This window comes from Dunckerocampus dactyliophorus, chromosome 16 (genome assembly GCF_027744805.1).
Source record: "Dunckerocampus dactyliophorus isolate RoL2022-P2 chromosome 16, RoL_Ddac_1.1, whole genome shotgun sequence".
Taxonomy (NCBI): domain Eukaryota; kingdom Metazoa; phylum Chordata; class Actinopteri; order Syngnathiformes; family Syngnathidae; genus Dunckerocampus; species Dunckerocampus dactyliophorus.
Genome location: NC_072834.1, coordinates 24,575,001 through 24,594,750, shown reverse-complemented (window position 1 = coordinate 24,594,750; position 19,750 = coordinate 24,575,001). Strand labels below are relative to the sequence as shown.

At 41.8% G+C, this 19,750-nt stretch overlaps 1 protein-coding gene across 2 annotated transcripts in view; it reads right to left on the bottom strand.

Moving 5' to 3' along the window:
* Positions 1 to 19,750, bottom strand: part of LOC129168953 (kinase suppressor of Ras 1-like) — a 53,134-nt gene that overhangs the window by 9,954 nt on the left and 23,430 nt on the right. For both annotated transcript variants that reach the window (XM_054754827.1, XM_054754828.1), the window contains exons 2-13: positions 17,475 to 17,615; positions 10,318 to 10,465; positions 9,760 to 10,249; positions 5,754 to 5,935; positions 3,778 to 3,847; positions 3,377 to 3,460; positions 3,239 to 3,300; positions 3,063 to 3,172; positions 1,800 to 1,968; positions 1,537 to 1,578; positions 1,283 to 1,331; positions 1,141 to 1,204 (exon numbers count right to left, since the gene is read on the bottom strand). In XM_054754827.1, coding sequence (XP_054610802.1) covers positions 1,141 to 1,204; positions 1,283 to 1,331; positions 1,537 to 1,578; positions 1,800 to 1,968; positions 3,063 to 3,172; positions 3,239 to 3,300; positions 3,377 to 3,460; positions 3,778 to 3,847; positions 5,754 to 5,935; positions 9,760 to 10,249; positions 10,318 to 10,465; positions 17,475 to 17,615 — 1,611 coding nt within the window. The remainder of the gene's footprint in view (positions 1 to 1,140; positions 1,205 to 1,282; positions 1,332 to 1,536; positions 1,579 to 1,799; positions 1,969 to 3,062; positions 3,173 to 3,238; positions 3,301 to 3,376; positions 3,461 to 3,777; positions 3,848 to 5,753; positions 5,936 to 9,759; positions 10,250 to 10,317; positions 10,466 to 17,474; positions 17,616 to 19,750) is intronic.

Genomic DNA, 19,750 nt, shown 5'->3' with positions numbered 1-19,750 from the left:
AAAACAAAAGCAGGAAGGCCTGTCACGATAATCAATAAATCGATTACTCAAATAATTCAAAAAACAGATCAATTATGATGATGTCCTTGATGAATGGACATGTGCATGTATGCGTGTGTTCCTTCTGCTCGTTTCTCTGTGCCACACGGGCTGGATGACAAAAGGGTTCACGACGCATGCGTCTGTGCGTGTTGGTTCCATAGTGGAATGAATGGAGAGAGTGAACCCTCCTGTCCTTTCATTCAGCCTCTTTGTGGAGGCGGGGCTACTAGCGAGTGGATACCGAGGGTTAGCAGTTAGCTTTGCGAGGCGGTATACACATAACTTCTATGTCAAGCTAATGCAGCTCACACAGGTACAAAAATGTAGTTGACAATATCGATTATCAATGATAATTTGTAGAACAATTATTGACCTGCAAAATGTGTTATCGGGACAGGCCTAAAAGCAGGACAGGATGTGAAAACACCACACATCCTGGGAAAACAGGACTTTTGTTCACCCTAAAGTCAGATAATTTACTGAAGGCAAATTTTTGCTTCATGTTCCTTGTAGGGGTGTCACGAGACGACGATGCACAAGATTGGGCCTTTGAGAACGAGAGCAGACAAGATTTTAACATTACTTTTAAGAAAGAAAGAAAAAGTTCAAAATATTTGCCAAAATATTACAATCAACTGATATCATTTACTACGTTACACCCTTGTGCACTCTGTGTGTATGCTAGCAGCCCCGCCTCCACCCAAAAGACCGTATGACTGACAAAAGTGTTCACTCCGTTCATGGAGTTGTTCTACGAAACAAATGTGCCAAGGTGCTGAAAGCAATGCCTGACACACACACCATGGCAATATATTGATTAGCCACTTAATTTTCATTTATTGTGTGATTCATTTGTTTATTTACTTATTCATCGTCCCAGGCCTCGTGCCCGCCACACTTGTTTTTTTCTGAATGAGACATCTAATGTCGATCTTGTGCCACCGCTAGCTGCTTGCAATACTTTTATGTTGGTAATCATTCGTCTACGTGCAAGTGCTGTGGCATTACACGATGCATTCATGAGTCTTCCGCTAAAAGGGTTTGGAGATTGTGAATTTAAAATGGGTTTACATTACAATCAATGTTAGCATGTCATACCTCTTCATCTTCATCTTCCACCAGCTCGTCATGAACGTCATCCGCCGATTGCTCCATCTCACTACTGCCATGCAGACAATTTCCGTGAGAGGAATGCTAATTATTAGAGCTAATATGTGTGAGACGGGAATAAGAGCCTTACACGGTGTCTTGGAGAACATCAGCTTGTAACGTAGCGGGGCTGGAAACATCTGCAGAGAAATGGGAAACTTAAGCACGAGTATTCCTATTCAAGTCGACACGCCGCGTGGTCATGAAGTTTCCCACTACCGCCAGCAGATGGCGTGAGAGCTTTAAAAGCATCAAGCATGATGGCGCTGGTGCACAAGAGATGCAGCTAGAGGGCATGTAGGATGATGGGACGCTAACAATGCAGTGTGACATGTCAGGACTCACCAGGGAAGATAAACTGCTGTCTATGCTGAAAGTAGCAGGCAGCTTTTGTTAAAAAAAAAAAAAAAAAAAAAAGGATAGGCCAGCAAGCATGGCAGAGGAAAGGGAGAGAGGCTCTTGGTTAGAGACATTATTTGAAAGAAAAAAGGCATCATCAGTTATCAATTATTTCCATATAGAGTGGAAGTATATTTTTTATTACAGGAGGAAAAACATCAGTACACCGCATGCTAGCGTGCATGTTGGACTTCCTTTCTAAGACGCACCTGGGAAGTTGAAGCGACTGTCCCGATGGCCTTTGGGTGAGGGGTTGGGCGGCGGCGTGGCGCTCGGAGGGTTACTCTGCTGGAAGGGTGCTGGCGAGGAGGGCGTGGACGAGGTCGTGGAGGACGGATTGCTGCTGGAGTCTAGCTGGTTCAGGACAGGAGGGTGATCCTGGGTGACAAGCGACACTCTGCTCAGCTAAGACATCGCATTGTGTTAACGGGACACTTTATTAGGTACGCCTTCACAATGGGAAAAACATACAAACTGCTGCATCTACAAATCTGCTGCTAACCTTCTAGCATCATCCTCCCCCTCCAAGCATGTAAGCCACGCCGCACATAACACACGCACGCACATTAGCTATGCTTGTTGTCAGCTCATGATAGCAGTTTGTCAAAGTTCAGCTAACATTAGCCGTCACGAAGTGCAAAAGCATGACTGCAAACTGTTGCTTCTCAGAGACTGTTTTGTGTGTACGTGCGACGGCATCTACCGTACTTTCCCAACTATAAGCCACTCTGAAGTACAAGTTGCATCAGTCATCAGTCAAAAATGTGTCATGATAAGGTGAAAAAAAACATTGAAGTCGCACTGGAGTATAAGTTGCATTCATGTCTTCATGTAAAAAGAAAAGACTAGGAATAGATTATTATAATACAGTATAATATAGAACACATATAAATATAATAATACATTATAACAGCACACAGAACAACAGGCTGAATGAGTGTCTGGTGTGTTGACACGTTAACGGTGATTCAGCTACACAATAGCATAAAAACATACCTGGGGGTCTGAACGGGATAAATGAATATAACAAGTCTGCGAGTCCAGCAAGAAAGTCACCGGTAAGCAAGTTCACCGAGCTCCTGATCTCAGTGCACATCACTGAACGCTGTCAAATCTTTATCCTAGCAAGCCTAGAGCGCCCTCTTGTGTCTGTCGACGGTAATGTTCACGCCTTGTCAATATGAATTCACATTCAACACTTAAACATGTGAAGTATGAAATATTGAAGTCTGAACTGATGCAAGTATCGTATGAGCTGCAACCTTTCTGTGGCGTTCGCAAAGCAGTGGGAGAAGGCGGAGATGCGTCACCTGCAGCGCTACAGTATTTGTCTTTCACACTGAAGCAAAGAGACGGGGAAGAGTCAGACACAGAGGACATCTGTGCCACAGTGTTGTGAAATTTCACACATACAAACACGAAAGTGCTAGACAAGAGTCTGGTCTGGCACCTCCCTGCCTCGTCCTTTTTACCTTTTTGGTAATGGCCTTTGGTAGCGTGCCAAACTGCGGCGCTTCGGGCGGCCGGTCTACCGGGTTGTTTATGTCCGACGGCACGGACTCCGTCCTTCGGATTTTGGCAACTGAAACAGAAGATGAAGACATGATCGCTGGTGTGCTTCACTTGCCGACCCCACAGAAAAACTTACTTGGAAGAAAGGAGATTCTGCAGGACGGGGCTTCCTTTGTGCATTTGTTGTGGCACTTTAATCTGCACGCAAACCAGCCAGCGATGACTCAACCTGACCTTGCAATATTTCACCGTAACGTCAAAGGCATCCACTCACCGACAGTGTTTGCACTTCACCCCGAACATCATGTTCTTCTGGCACACCTGACATGTCTGAGACAGCCACGACTTGGTGGAGAACCTGCACAGTGAGACACGGGCCATGTGTGAGCTCCTCCTCATAGATCTGGCTCCTTTAGATAACCTCCTCCTCATAGATCTACCTCCTCTAGATAACCTCCTCCTCATAGATCTAGCTCCTTTAGATAACCTCCTCCTCATAGATCTAGCTGTATTAGATAACCTCCTCCTCATAGATCTACCTCCTCTAGATAACCTCCTCCTCATAGATCTAGCTGTATTAGATAACCTCCTCCTCATAGATCTAGCTCTATTAGATAAACTCCTCATAGACGTATGTGTATTAGAATATGCATGGCGTGAGGGACGAGGGCTCACCTGTGAGTGACTGCCAGGCCTATGTCCCGCCTCACCGCTTGGGGAGAGCTCCGGCGTACTGGTACGTGATCTAGACGTTGAGAAACTATTTTCATGAAAAATGTTCCAAAAGCAGACAGGAGGTTTATTCCATGAAGAGATGTGCACAGAAATCAATTGTGTTGTATTGCAGCAATAAGACAAAGGATGAATCAATGAACGCGAGTGACCATGGAAATGTGGTCACACTCACTGTGCACATTAGAAAATAATCCACTTATAGATTATTTACATAATAAAAGACATCTTGGACTGTAGTTTAGATTGGACGCTTTTTGTTACGGAATACACTAGGTCCCCAACTTACGAACACCTGACTAGCGAACATTCGCGGATACGAACACAAGCCGACTGGTCAATGTTTTATTTTATTTTGCCTTGTAGTCGCTGAATCAGTATTTCTACTGCTACTGTACATGCTTGACCAGTAGAGGGCACTGTGACACTGCTAATGGGACCAACAGAGGAAGAGTTAGACTGGGGAGATACAGTGTAAAGCTAAATGGAAAGCTAAATGATACAACCCGGACAGAGCGTGTGATTAAAGTTGATGAAGAGTTAATAGGCCTGTTTAATTCTACACCACCCACAGAACACGACCTCTTTTAGAAGAGTCTAACCACCACCACCATTTGTCCTTTTTTTCAATATCTCCTCCTCCTCCTCCTCCACAAAAATTATGTTTTTTTTGGTTAAAATACAAATATTTCAAACGTTTCTACACTTTGTCTTCTTCTCTTATGAATTTAATTTCGTCGCCATGACACTCACTTATAATCCAAAAACACGGTACATTTAAAGGCCTATCATCCACAATCTTTATGTGAGACATGAACACACGTCTTTCTCTTTTCTGTGCCTTCTAACGATACAAAAACAGGTAAAAAGAGGCAGCTAATGAATGCACGTAATGGGACGCATCTATCCAGCCTATGAAAACACCTCCAAGAAGGTTTAGTGATTTTCCATCCATGCTGTGAGCGTGTAGTAACAGGTACATCCATGATAACATGTCATACTTGTAGTATTTTGGGAACTTCCTTCCTGGGTGCATTGATTTCACATAGAAAGGAACACTAACCCTAGCGTCAGAAAAAAACATTCCAATATGTAGCGTTACCTTTCACTAGTGGCCTGAGGCATTGTGAGCGAGTGTGTGGTGAAGCTAGTAGCTAGCCGCTGTGGTGTGGCAAGGTGTCACTACGCCAGTAACGTAGTTCTCAGGCGTAACAATGTTAATAACAACAAAATAGAGCAGTTTCAGTGGCAGATTACTATCACTGTCCTGCTGAACTGAAAGACTGAGCAGATCATTCCTCCCCAACAGCAGGCAGCTTTTCAACACAGCAGATAAAAACAAGCGATGAAAACACACCCAAGACTGGACTTTTTAACCATATTATGTATTATTATTATTATGTAATATTATTGCTATTTATTATTTATTATTGCACTACAAATTGGAAGTGAAGCATATTATTTATTCATGAATTTATTCTATTTTCTTATCTCTCCTGTCTGGCCTTGACTGGTTTATTTTGTGATTGAGTGTTTAAGTTAAGTTATTATGACATTTTTGGAGATCTGCTTGAAACGTGAATTTCTCTTGGAGATGAATAAAGTATTCATGATGTATCTCCTAACGATGTGACTGTAGCTTGGTTAGTATGCAGCTCACATTATGAAAAAGGAGCCTTGTTGGTGCTTTTTGGAGTTTTTTTCAGAAGGCTTCATAGGCAGAATAGGTGTGCGCCATTCTTAGTTGCCTCTTTTGACCTGTTTTTATATCTTTAGAAGGCACAGAAAAGAGAAAGACGTGTGTTCATGTCACACATAAGGATGGGTGTACTTTTCCTTGAAGTCATGTTTGCCAGATGAGCAAGGTAGAAATAGATGTACAGTATGTGTATACGTAGAGTACAGTGCACGTGACTCACTCTTAATGATGCTATGCTCTTCCAACAGGGTGGGCGTGCCAGGGAGGGTATAAGGCGCGGTGGTTGCAGCCGGGGGGCCCCCAAGGTTTCGTAGGGGTAAAACTGGGTAGCGAGAATGCATGTCCTCATGCCCGTTCCCATTGACTTGCATATTCAGGAGCGCTTTATTCTTTTTGACACATCTGAAAGCAGGGAAATCAAGGTTTAAACATTTGTCACGTAAAGCCCACCAATCATAGAAAAATAAGGTTACGTTTCATCTGGAGGAGACAGAGATACAAGACATTGAACACAGTAAAAGGTTAAATTGACCAGATCCAGATCCAGATGGGCCAATGGGTGCTATGATCATTGGAAGACTTGATAGCCATTATAAAAATCCAAGTTGATGTCCCACAAATTGTTGGCTGGAAGTTGCAAATCAGAAAAAATGAAGCCACCCTTCTTGGGCGGAGAGGTCATGAACTACAGAGACAGAACGTCCGCCTTCCGGCTTGCGCATGATAGTGTTGCAGCAGGTTACATAAGCAGGGCTAGAGAGAGGCACGTTTGAGTGGCTAAATAGGACTGGCATGGGACGATCAGGAGGACATCCTTCGCAGCCAACTACACGCCTCTACATGTGAGCACGCACACAAAGAAGCAGAAATTCAATCATGTCAACTACCACGGGACATCTGACACCTTTGTCACACTCTCACACACTGCTTACGAGGTCATGTGACTGCACGTTGACTCACTCGGCCGTGTTTATTTCAGCACTCGCCAAAGTTAAGCTTCCGAGACACAGACAGGATATGACGGATAAACATGCTGCTTGTTTGTGCATGTGCATCACATATACACACACATGCACAGCCAGGAAAAGTTGGACAGGAGACAGATTGCTTGTGTGTGTGTGTGTGTGTGTGTGTGTGTGTGTTTGTGTGTGCGTGTGTGTGTGTGTGTGTGTGTGTGTGTGCCTTGCCACCTTTGAGCATTAGTCTGAGGAAATACTTCCTGTTTGGACATGACTCATAATCTCTGGAAATCTGATGGGATTAGCCCCAGTCAAACATTCAGAGCAAGGAGAGTGTGTGTGTGTGTGTGTGTGTGTGTGTGTGTGTGTGCATGACAGAGAACGTAAGTGTAGTGAAGGGCAGAGTGACATGAAAACAGGACAGATGCTTGTGTTGAGTACAATGACTTGGTGAAGAAAAGGCTGCGTCAGTAACGCAAATTCAGGAATAACCCCTCTGTGACCCTGACTTATTCTACTGCTACGTTTGCCCTTTTACTTCTGTTTTTTCTCTTCCATCAGTTCATGTCATTCAATACAAGCGTGACCTTCACCGTATTCACGTCTTTCTGGCGTACTAACACTACTTCCACTTCCATCAAGCCATTTGTGTAGAAATGCTGAAGATGAACTGAAATGTCGAATGATTGTTGAAATATCCTCAAAATGTGCTGAACTCTCTTCACCACCTAAGGATTGAACCAGCAACCATCAGGTTGGGAGACGACCACTGTGCCACCTGAGCCATGCCACCGTGCACATAAGCTCCTTCCCTTTGCACACACACACACACACTGCACCCAAAGGAAGTTCAATAGATCTCCCTCAAGGTTTGGCAGCCATCATGCCGTTCCCAGAGTTCATTAGACTCCACGTTGAACATGATTGCATGTTGACCTGCCCACGTGCACACGCAACATGCACTTTGTCAGCAAGCGCTACCACAGCGGTAGGGAACCTATGGCTCGGGAGCCAGATGTGGCTCTTTCGATGACCACGTCTGGCTCTTAGACATGTCTTAACGCGATAACATTTATCCATCTCCTATGCCGCTTATCCTCACTAGGGTCGCCAGGTATGCTGGAGCCTATACCAGCTGACTTTGGGTGAGAGGTGGGGTACACCCTGGACTGGTGGCCAGTCAATGGCAGGGCACATATAGACAATAGGGGCCAATATTGGGAATTTTACTTTATTTAAACCCAACTGGCCGATATCAGGAGATCAATTTAAAACGGGGTTATTTCGGCTCAGATGCAGCCGCGCCGCTCTCTCCCTCCTTCCCTGCAACTGACTACAACTTCTGTCTCCGGCATTGCTCCATTGCTGCATGGCGCTATCTGATAGGTTAAGCAAGCCACAGCACGCGTTAGTGGCAGAGCCAGAGCGAAGAGGGAAGTTTTCTCATGTGGAGAACATCCTGAGAGCAAACACACATGTCCAGGTAAACGCAGAAAACTCTCTGGAAATTGTAATAAACATGCCGGGGCTCTACATCTCACAAGTACTACTAACCTTACAGCGAGCAGCACAATACCGTCAAGAGCCGAGTACACATTAGCGGCAGCTCTGCTAGCTCATAGCACCCCCTGACATGTCTGTGAATGACTTGAAAGAAGGCTGCTGATAATGTGGACAGTCAAACAGTAAAAGCATGCGTGTTATTGAGAGAGACTGCGTCAAAAACTCAATTCACTTGTTTTATTGCAGGGAAGCACGCAAAAGATAAGTTAGATATAAATGTTATTTTATTTATTGTGGAAACATTTCAGGGCACCGTGTGTACGTTTTTCTTCAAAATCTAAAAGATGCCTCTGAGTCTAAGAACATCATGCTCTTCTGGAGCTATTTTTATATTTCTTTGGTTAAATAAACCAACTTAAGTGTTTGTATTATTCAACATTTTTACACTTTTACTGCAAAGAAATATCGGCTCCAAATATAATTGGTTGGCTTCCTTAGCTATTAATAATCGGTATCAGTATCAGTCCTAAAAAAAACATATTGGTCTAACTCTACTAGACAAACAAGCACCCTGGACTGGTGTCCAGCCAATGGCAGGGCACATATAGACAAACACTCACATTCATACCTATGGACAATTTAGAGTCTCCAATGAAGCTAACATGCATGTTTTTGGAATGTGGGAGGAAACGGGAGTACCCGGAAAACCCCCCCACACACACAGGGAGAACATGCAAACTCCACACAGAAATGCCCAACGCAGATTGGCATTACATGGAATGTTAAATGTCAAATTAACTTCCACCAATAGGGGGCAAAGTTGAAACTGTCCATTCATTTTCAAATGGGAAAAATATTGAAAGATGGGAAATATGAAAAAGTCCTGATAGACAGCCCACATGTCCTGAATGAGCTGAACATTTTGATGTTGGAATGTAAAAATGGAGAACGATTGATGAAATGTAGAAAGAAATCGAGTTGGGAGACAAGCAACCCAGCACCTGGAGAACCTTGTGGAATAAGTGGAACGTCACAGTCGTGGAAAATGTGAACATTATGTAAAAAGATTTTTCACCAGCAGTGGGCACCAGTTAATTCATCCATTCATTTTTAGCAAACTAAAAAATGTGGATTTTGAAACGTTACAATGTAAAAATGCAGACTGAATGATGAAATGTATAAATAAGCTGATTGATTACAGCGGGATGGAGGACTGAACCGGCAACCAACGGGTTGGGGGGGAGGGAAAAAAAAATCACCATGTCAGAATGTAATAGTAATGTAATAGTAACGGAAATGTAAAATGATTTATCACCAATAGGGGGCACCAAATAAATTGCCCATTCATTTGCAGTGAGAAAATATGAAATTACAGCAAATGTGGGATAAAAAAAAAAAAAAAGTCCCGATAGATAGCCAATGTGTCCTGAACAAGTGGAACGTTTTGATGTTGGATTGGTTTGAATGGCTTGAGAAATGTGGGAGGAGTTAGCGTAGAAAATATGAAGCAGAATAAGAAGAAGTAGAAATATAAACAGTGAAAATGGTGTCGCATTCCACGCGTGTATTTACGCTGCAATAAAAGAATATGTTTTTAGAATAAAAGTAGCAGTACAGGCAAGACAAACACTTGACCTAACTGTACTAAACTTCCGCTTCCTGGCAGAATCTTTGTTCGGTAGCACCTAATGAAAAACCTGGGCAGGCCAAGACAGCAAAGGTCCAAAGTGCGCCCCCAGAGGACATGGTCAGCTGAGCACCTACTTGTTGCTGAGCGGGTCTTCGATGCGGTTGCCCAACTGCGACTCGTGACTCTTGCTGCGCGTGAGGGTGATGTTGGGGAGCAGATGCAGCACTTTGCGGGATGGAGGGGGAGGGGTGCAGGGAGGCTTCAGTCGGTGGCGCCGCTTTGAGGGTGGCGTGGTAGGTGGGGTGGAGGTGTGTCCATGGAGCCGGGCTGAGCGAGCAAACGACATGGGAAACGGATCCGTGAGGGGGCTGTCGTTGTGGAAGTGTGGCGTCTGCCCATCGGGCGTGGGTACCGCTGACACAGAACCCGAGCGGGGATGAGGAAAAGTAGCGCAGGGTGTGGAAGGTGTGGAATGGATAGTGGACGGGCGGGCCAGAGGTGAGGGACTGTGTGGCCGGAGGGGATTGCCCAGGCTGGAGAGCTGGTCTACGGGAAGCAGAGAACCACTGTCTCTCCTGGTGGGCTCAGACAACCAAGCGGTGCGGTCTTCCTTCACTTCTCCACCTAAACCAGAGATGGTGCAATAAAGCAGATGTCTCCGGCCAGTGGAAATACATGAAACCACCACCTACCTGATTCAGCAGCACTCTGTAGGCAGGAGAGGGCAGCACTTAGTCGGGCGCACTCTTCTGAAGCGAAGCCCAGCCTTTGCATGCTGTCCCTCACCTGAGCACCTGCCATCTGCAGTAAAGCATCCAGGGAGAACTTTGCTTCCACTGCCTACAAAAGGACAAAAGTCAAGGGAAGACGAGGATTTCAATACATACTTACACATACCTCCAGGAAAGAAATACCCTGCTTTCACCGCTATCAGTCCCACTGTTTGACATAGTCCTGCGACTTGTTGTCAGGTGTGGCTTATACATTATATCAAAATAGATCTACACTATACATACCAGGGGTGGGCACACTTTTTGACTCGCGGGCCACATTGGGTTAAAATATTTGGGGCCGTCTATATGTACGTGGCATCAAGCAGAATGACATACTTGCTTACCAAAATTTACCACGACAGGCGACGCCATTTTGCCCATGTCGGTAAATTTGGTGTTTTCATAAAAAAGAAAATAAAAGTTTAGACTGTATGCTATGTTCATTCCCCTTTAAGATGAGGTACAGCGTGTGTAGTCACGTGACTCCACCCATCCAGCATGAACAAGAAGGGAAACAGACAATGAGGGAACGGCTGATGGTTCAAATGAAGAAGCGGCTGTACAGTGCCAGCATTTCACTCACTTATGCGCCTACAAATAGACTGTGAGTAGAAGAGTGTCTGTAAGTAATGTGCAATTACATGATAGCTATGAAGATTGAGAAATGTGCTACTTCAGACAGCAGTGTTGTTTCATTACGACACTAAATATTGTATGTCTCGCTTGGAGATTGTAGCTGCTGCGTCAGCCGCTGACTAACGAAATTGGTGTTAAAATACAGCAGTTTGATACGTCTCCACACACTGGGACACATCCAGGTGTGATGTCACAAATTAAAGGTGTCTTTATGAAACAGGCAAGTTTTTATTGTATCTATATATTAAAAAAAAAAAAGGACTTATTTCAGCTTGTGTAGCTTTAGTTTGTGTCCTTGTTGGTGTAAACATTGCCCCCTCCCTCTGTATAGTCTGGAAATAGGGTCATATGTGTGATCAGGCTTAAGCTGACACTAATGATTCTGCAGTTCAAACCTTACTAGGATGGACATAAGACACCTTGGTGTTTTCTGCTCACAGTAAACAAAAGAGTGATACGACAGGATACAATCATTTATGAATCAGAAGGAAATGAGAGCAAGCCCAGTGAGTTTGGGATGTTGTTTTTGGACATGGGAAGTGCGTAATTGCTTATCAGTCAGGTCAAAGCTGCGCTCTGAGAGGTCAAACGGTGATCAGTAAGCTCCTGCGCAGTGGAAGCAAAACACAAAGAAACATGCAAAGAAGGATGACGGATGCGGCAAAGTTGTAGGGCAGTGGTTCCCAAACGTTTTACAGTGGCGTACCCCTTCAGACACCGACCACCAATTTAAATATAAATGACTTCTTCAAGATGAAACGCTCTTCATCATCAAACTCACTTATGATGCGTACAAAGCAACTTCATGCTCTCTCCTTTCTGCCCAGTTAGTTCTCCTTGCTCCGTGAGGCGTTCAGGTGCACTCGTAATTGCGGGTGTAATGGGCGCCAAACACCAGATTGAAGATTGAAGAGTTTTATTGTCATATGCATAGTAAAAGAGGCAGTTATACTATGCAATGAAATTCTTATTCTGTTCATTCTCCCAAGAAAAGAAAGAAAACACGACATGGCCACTACTCCATTCATTTTCAATGGAACTGGCGCGATAGGGCGCCAGTTCGCCAAGCGACACGCAAAATTTGTGTGTGTGAAAGTCTGTGTATGTGCGTGTTCGCGCACGCAATCCCAGAAAGCTTTTCGTCGCTGTTGCTCAGACCAGGGACAATCATTGATCGGCCAATGAGCAGACAGGATGCTAATCAGTACGCTAGACTTGCCGCATCAGATTTCCCGGAGCTATTTGACATTTCTAAAAAAGAATATATAAAGATGTAGAGAAAAAAACATCAGCTTGGAACTCGTTGGCACCAGAGTAAACAGTGGGTAAGTTTACATTCATTTAAGTTTATCTTCAATACTAGCAAGGCAGCCAATCAGAACCGTGGGAGACTCGTACAATTCGCTCTGGATGTGAACATGTCGCTCACACGTGTAACTGGTCACAGCCGCTCCTCGCCTCCCGTGTGCATGGTTTGCCAATTGTTGGTGCTGCGTTTCGCCAGTCACAGTTGTTTGTCGCCTCCCGTGTGTGGCGCCCATTAGGCACTCATTGTTTTTGCTTTGTATTCACATACCCCCCATGACAAACGTGTACCCCACTTTGGGAACCTAGGTTGTAGGGTATTTTTGTTACTGAACTTTAAAAAAACTGTTAAGATCTATAAGGTAAGGTGTTCCCAGTTAACATACTAACACTATGGTTATGAAGGTTAAACCAATACGACTGGATATCCGGTTTGACGATTACATGGGTAGCATTCTCCTGGCAGGATAACCATCAGCCATCCTTAGATGAATGTATCGTAGAGACATGCACCCGGTATCACAAGACTAGCAACTGCTTGACAGTCCGTCTATCAAACAACACGAGAAATGATTGTCACACATGCTCCGTAGCTCAACAAGACTGAAGACCAGAATGGATGTTAATAGCATTAGCAGCACACTAGCTAGTCACGAGGAAAGATTTTCAACGTCTTTTCGTCATCTAGTTGATCTTTTATATGATGTGTTGTGTAAAACTAAGACAGGAACAACATTAAATTAAAAGCACTAAATGAATACAGAGCCACCATCCACCAGTACCAGCCTGGACCACAAATGTGCACATTAGCACTCAATAAGCTCATCAAATCTTAGCTTATGCATTCCCACATAGTATCAGCTTTTGGGAGCTAACATGAGGTGAAAGAAAAAGGGTAAAAATGCAGTGTAGCAGTCTGTGAAGCGTGGGACAAAGTTACATGGTGCCTTCAAGGACCGTCCAACAGTGGCATGAGTCGCCGCTTGCATATAAACTGTGGGATTTCTAACTGCATATTATTTTTGGAATAAAATAATGGCCCATATTTCCAAATATGATATCATTTAATTCAATTTGATGTAGTTATTTACAAATGATTTTATTTTTATAAGTGTTTTCTGAAGTGTTTCCCGCAGCACGCTTGTGGATATGATGTGCTTTTTTACACTTTTGAAAATACTGTCTGAATGACACTTTTATACAATTGGCTTCTTTATTTTTTATGTATTAATGTCTGATTCATGTCTACATCAACAATTGTAACCGCTGAATTGTATCAAATTGAATTGTTTGTACACTATATGGACTATATGTATCTCGTAGATGCCTATGGAATCATCTACCACAAATTACTGTACATCCCAGACAGAAAAAAACAGGAGTTTTTTCATTGAGTAAGGCCAATGGAGGCCTGATGGAGTATTTTAAATACATATTTTGACTGACTGACCTGACTGGTTTGAACGCACGTAACCTCTGCGTCAGTACACTGGCCGTACTCAATGTAAACACCTAAAATAGCACACCTCTGTGCTTTACCCACTAGTGCTATGGCTACATCCAAATCAGATGATATATCTCATTTCTTTCATTTGTTGTCTTTGTGCATACTCAAATAGTTGCTCCTTGGAAGCAAAACATGACAAGTGTGTACCCTGACCCGTGACCCGCCAAACAGTCTTGTGTCATTTCCAGCTCAGCAATCCCACTCAGGCCATAAACATTAACTTGAACTGAAAATAATTAACTGCACCTTTACAACACACACAAACAAGGTATTAGTTGTTTTATTATTACCATTGCAAAAATACCCTAATACTGTGAAAGTCAATATTCTTCTGTTCTGTCCCTAAATGGTTCCCGTTCTAGAATACTACTCCTAAGTCATTTGTATGTCAGTAGGAACTCACTTAAATGTTGGACATGCATGTACTGTATTTTCTGGACTATAAATTGTCTTTGTCATTGTTTGGCTGCTCTCGTGCGTCAATGTACAGTACACGGTGGTGTGAAAAGGTGTTTGTCACCTTCCTGATTTCTTTTTTTTTTTTTTTTCCCATGTTTGTCACACTTAAATGTTTCAGTTACTGATAACTGCCTTGCTGGACTCGCTGGCTTGTTGTGTTAATTTAGCCGATTCAGCCTCCTAGGTATGCTCTTTCTGCTACTGTGTAGCTGAATAACTATTAATTTGTTACATTAAAATAGCGGATAAAATATTATAGGAATAAAGTCATAATATTACGAGAATGAAATCATAATATTACGAAAATAAAATCAAAATATAATGAGGAAATGTCATAATATCGGAATAAAGTCATAATGTTATGGGAATAGAGTCATAATATGATGGGAATAGAGTCATAATATGATGGGAATAAAGTCATAATATGATGGGAATAAAGTCATAATATTATGGGAATAACGTCATAATATTATGGGAATAAAGTCATTATATGATGGGAATAAAGTCATAATATTATAGGAATAAAGTCATAATATTATGGGAATAAAGTCATAATATGATAAGAATAATGTCATAATATGATGGGAATAAAGTCATAATGTGATGGGAATAAAGTCATAATATGATGGGAATAAAGTCATAATATTATGGGAATAAAGTCATAATATTATAGGAATAAAGTCATAATATTACGGGAATGAAGTCATAATATTATGGGAATAAAGTCATAATATTATGGGAATAAAGTCATAATATGATAGGAATAATGTCATAATATGATGGGAATAAAGTCATAATGTGATGGGAATAAAGTCATAATATGATGGGAATAAAGTCATAATATGATGGGAATAAAGTCATAATATTATGGGAATAAAGTCATAATATGATAGGAATAATGTCATAATATGATGGGAATAACGTCATAATATTATGGGAATAAAGTCATAATATTATGGGAATAAAGTCATTATATGATGGGAATAAAGTCATAATATTATAGGAATAAAGTCATAATATTATGGGAATAAAGTCATAATATGATGGGAATAACGTCATAATATTATGGGAATAAAGTCATAATATTATGGGAATAAAGTCATTATATGATGGGAATAAAGTCATAATATTATAGGAATAAAGTCATAATATGATGGGAATAAAGTCATAATGTGATGGGAATAAAGTCATAATATGATGGGAATAAAGTCATAATGTGATGGGAATAAAGTCATAATATGATGGGAATAAAGTCATAATATGATGGGAATAAAGTCATAATATTATGGGAATAAAGTCATAATATTATGGGAATAAAGTCATAATATTATAGGAATAAAGTCATAATATTATGGGAATGAAGTCATAATATTATGGGAATAAAGTCATAATATTATGGGAATAAAGTCATAATATGATAGGAATAATGTCATAATATGATGGGAATAAAGTCATAATGTGATGGGAATAAAGTCATAATATGATGGGAATAAAGTCATAATATGATGGGAATAAAGTCATAATATTATAGGAATAAAGTCATAATATTATAGGAATAACATCATAATATTATGGGAATAAAGTCATAATATTATAGGAATAAAGTCATAATATTATGGGAATAAAGTCATAATGTGATGGGAATAAAGTCATAATATTATAGGAATAACGTCATAATATTATGGGAATAAAATCATTATATGATGGGAATAAAGTCATAATATTATAGGAATAAAGTCATAATATTATAGGAATAAAGTCCTAATATGATGGGAATAAAGTCATAATATTATGGGAATAAAGTCATAATATTATGGGAATAAAGTCATTATATGATGGGAATAAAGTCATTATATGATGGGAATAAAGTCATAATATTATAGGAATAAAGTCATAATATTATAGGAATAAAGTCATAATATTATGGGAATAAAGTCATAATATTATGGGAATAAAGTCATAATATGATAGGAATAAAGTCATAATATGATGGGAATAAAGTCATAATGTGATGGGAATAAAGTCATAATATTATGGGAATAACGTCATAATATTATAGGAATAAAGTCATAATATTATAGGAATAACATCATAATATTATGGGAATAAAGTCATAATATTATCGGAATAACGTCATAATATGATGGGAAAAAAGTCATCATTGACAAGGAATAGTTCTAAAAAGAAATAAACAAACAGTGCAAAAAAGCTGAGATGCAGTACTTTTCTTGAAATATATACAGTACAACTTTGTAAGCATATGCTTTCATTTTTGGTGGGAAAGGTTTGGCCAGCTTTGTGTATTAAAGCGTTACATCCTCAATGATCAAGTTACAGTGAGGTCACAGCACAAAGGCAAACAAGGGCAAGAACAACATACAGTAGCTGAGAGTTTGCAGCTGCACAAGAAGGAAAGCGAGTGACGGGAGAACATTTAGCACAACTGTTGAGCACAGATTTGTCAACAATATTTGAGAGAAATGGTGATATTGTGGATGTGGAAAAAGTTTTACATCTTTGAGATCAAAATGGGAGCAAAAAGTGTTCCATTTATATTTTTCTTGAGTGCACAAAAACATTCCATTCATAAATAAGCAATCCTAATGTGGAAATGAACTGATCAGTCGAAAATGGCATTTTCAGATTGCACAGTGTCTTGGCTACACATAATGGTGTTTGTTGCATCTTTTTGCTTCATTTCCTGACTTCCTAGGATGAACGTTCCAAAGTCCTCGATTTGTTCATATTTTGGATCATAGTATCTGAAATTATCCCATTATCTGGATCTTTGATATTTTCTACAACCTGTTGGAAACTTGCCCTGTATGTTTTTTTCCCCAAGTCCTCTGACCATTTTTTGTGGAGTTATATGCACAAATGCCGAAAATGGTCCTACCTCACAATGTTAAAGAATGCTTTAAAGACATCTTGGATCCAGATGGTGATCGGAAAATTGTATCAGTTCTTCCATATCCCATTTCCGACAATTCCTGAAAATTTCATTTAAATGCATTCAGAACTAAAGAACAAAATTTAAAAATTATCAACTAATAAAAGTGCATATGATTCCTGCTTTTTCAGACTGCTGGTTGGCAACCCCTGCCATCGGGTGTAAATACAGTAAATGGGTTAGGGTGCACGTTGGGGGCTACCGGCCAGTGTGACCTACCTGGATGAGTTCCGGTCGAAAGTTGATGGTGCGAAGCCAGTCTGGCAAACGCGGGTAGCTGTCCAGGGCCTCGGGTCTCTCTGTCTCTGGCACTTTGAGCTTGCACTGCAGCTGTTTGCAGATGTACTTCACAAGCTTCACCTGCAGGTGGCAATAGAGGACGTGTGACTGTTTCAATGCAGTATTATCATTGTGATCACTATCATAGTTCATCATTTCATTACTACTATTATGTGTGACTGTTTCAATGCAGTATTATCATTGTGATCACTATCATAGTTCATCATTTCATCACTACTATTATGTGTGACTGTTTCAATGCAGTATTATCATTGTGATCACTATCATAGTTCATCATTTCATCACTACTATTATGTGTGACTGTTTCAATGCAGTATTATCATTGTGATCACTATCATAGTTCATCATTTCATCACTACTATTATGTGACTGTTTCAATGCAGTATTATCATTGTGATCACTATCATAGTTCATCATTTCATCACTACTATTATGTGTGACTGTTTCAATGCAGTATTGTCATTGTGGTTGTTGATATTATCTTGTGTTTTTCATCATGGTCTTTATAGTCATCACAGACATTTGCTGATGTAGTGCTGTATGTTTCTGTTGTTGTCACTTTTTTTTCTGCTGTTGTCCTTGTCTGTCTTTTTTTTTTTGTCCCCCTCTCATCCCCGCATCCCCCCTCTGTTTTCTTTTCTCTTCTTCTCTGCCCCCTCCTGCTCTGGTCCGGCTGCTCCAAATTTGAATAATAACAAGCATCCAAGTCAAATAAATTCAGTATAACAGGGGAAGTGTATATCACACTTCTCCCTGGCAGAGTAAATCTGTTGAGCACGTGAGGGCATTTAGATCTACAATTCTATCTGCCTTAAAGGCTGGACAGGACAGGGGGGGAAAAAAAAAAAAAATAGAGGACGTGTGTCACGGGCTGGACATCAACGTCAACACGTATTCACTTTTCCATTCAACAAACGTGCTCCAACAACACAAGGCAACATACCTGCACTGTTTGTTTGACCCAATTTCACATTGCCCCCACTGGGCAACACACTCACTGGACACATCATTAGGTACAGCTGCACCGTCGTGACAAAATGTGTATTTTTATCAAGCTTTGCTTTGCTTTATATACTCCGTATGACATGCACTGCAAACTACAAACACAAAACTCAACAACAAATGTAAACGTGAGCATTGCTATGTTTTTATACTACTTGTAGATGTTTTAAATATCATGCCATGTCTGGTGACCAAGAAGATGAAGTTGTCAGTGATAAAAATCATCAGTAATAAATCAGTAATAAATCATCAGGGATAGGGTGAGGCTTCCGGGTGTTGGGGAGTCGACCACTGTGTGTGTGTGCGCGTGCGTGTGTGCGCGCTTGGGTGCGTAGGATTGTGCATGTGCGTGCGCGTGGAGGCGTAGGGGTGTGTATGTGCGTGCGTGTGTGTACTTTTATTTATTTATTTATTTTAGTTATTTATTTTGGGGGGGGGGCATGCAGGGGTTTGCTCCGTGGGGTCGGGTGCTGGGTGATACATTTCTGCCGCCCGTGCCTCCGCCGGGTGGGTGGAGGGTGTGCCTCCTGCATTCCTGGGCGGGGCGGCCCTGTGACGGGGGTCGGGCGGGGGTTGGCCCGGGGCGGGCCAGGCTTCGCTCCCTGGGGGTGGAGGTGGCGGTGGGCGGGGATTGGCGCTTCCGGTGCGGGCGGGCTTCTTTCCGGTTGTGGGGGTGTCTCTGGGCCTGCCGGTTTGTGGCCCCCGGTACTCGTCTGCCTTTGTGGGGTGTGATCTCTCACTGGTCTCAGGGGTTGGCAGTCCTCCGCCCTGTCCTTGGCTGGGATTACCTTGCTGGTCCTACCGGGGGGGAGGGCTCTCTGGGCTGGCTCTTGGGGCACTGATCTTTGTGCTGCCTGCCCCTGTGGGCCTGGTGGCCTTCTGTTGTCATTGTCTCTTGTCTCTCTTTTTTTTTGTCGTCCCCCCCCCCCCCCCCGTTTACTTTTCTCTTCTTCTCTGTCCCCTCCTGCTCCGGTCCGGTCGCTCCAAATTTGCTTTTATAACAAGCATCAAAGTCAAATAAATTCTGTATAACAGGAGAAGTGACACTTCTCCCTGCAAAGTAAATCTGTTGAGCACTTGACAGCATTTAGATGTACAATTCTATCTGCTTTAAAGGCTGGACAGGACAGGGGTTAAAAAAAAAAAAAAAATCATCAGTAAATGTTCTTTATCAAGGGAATAATATAGTAAGT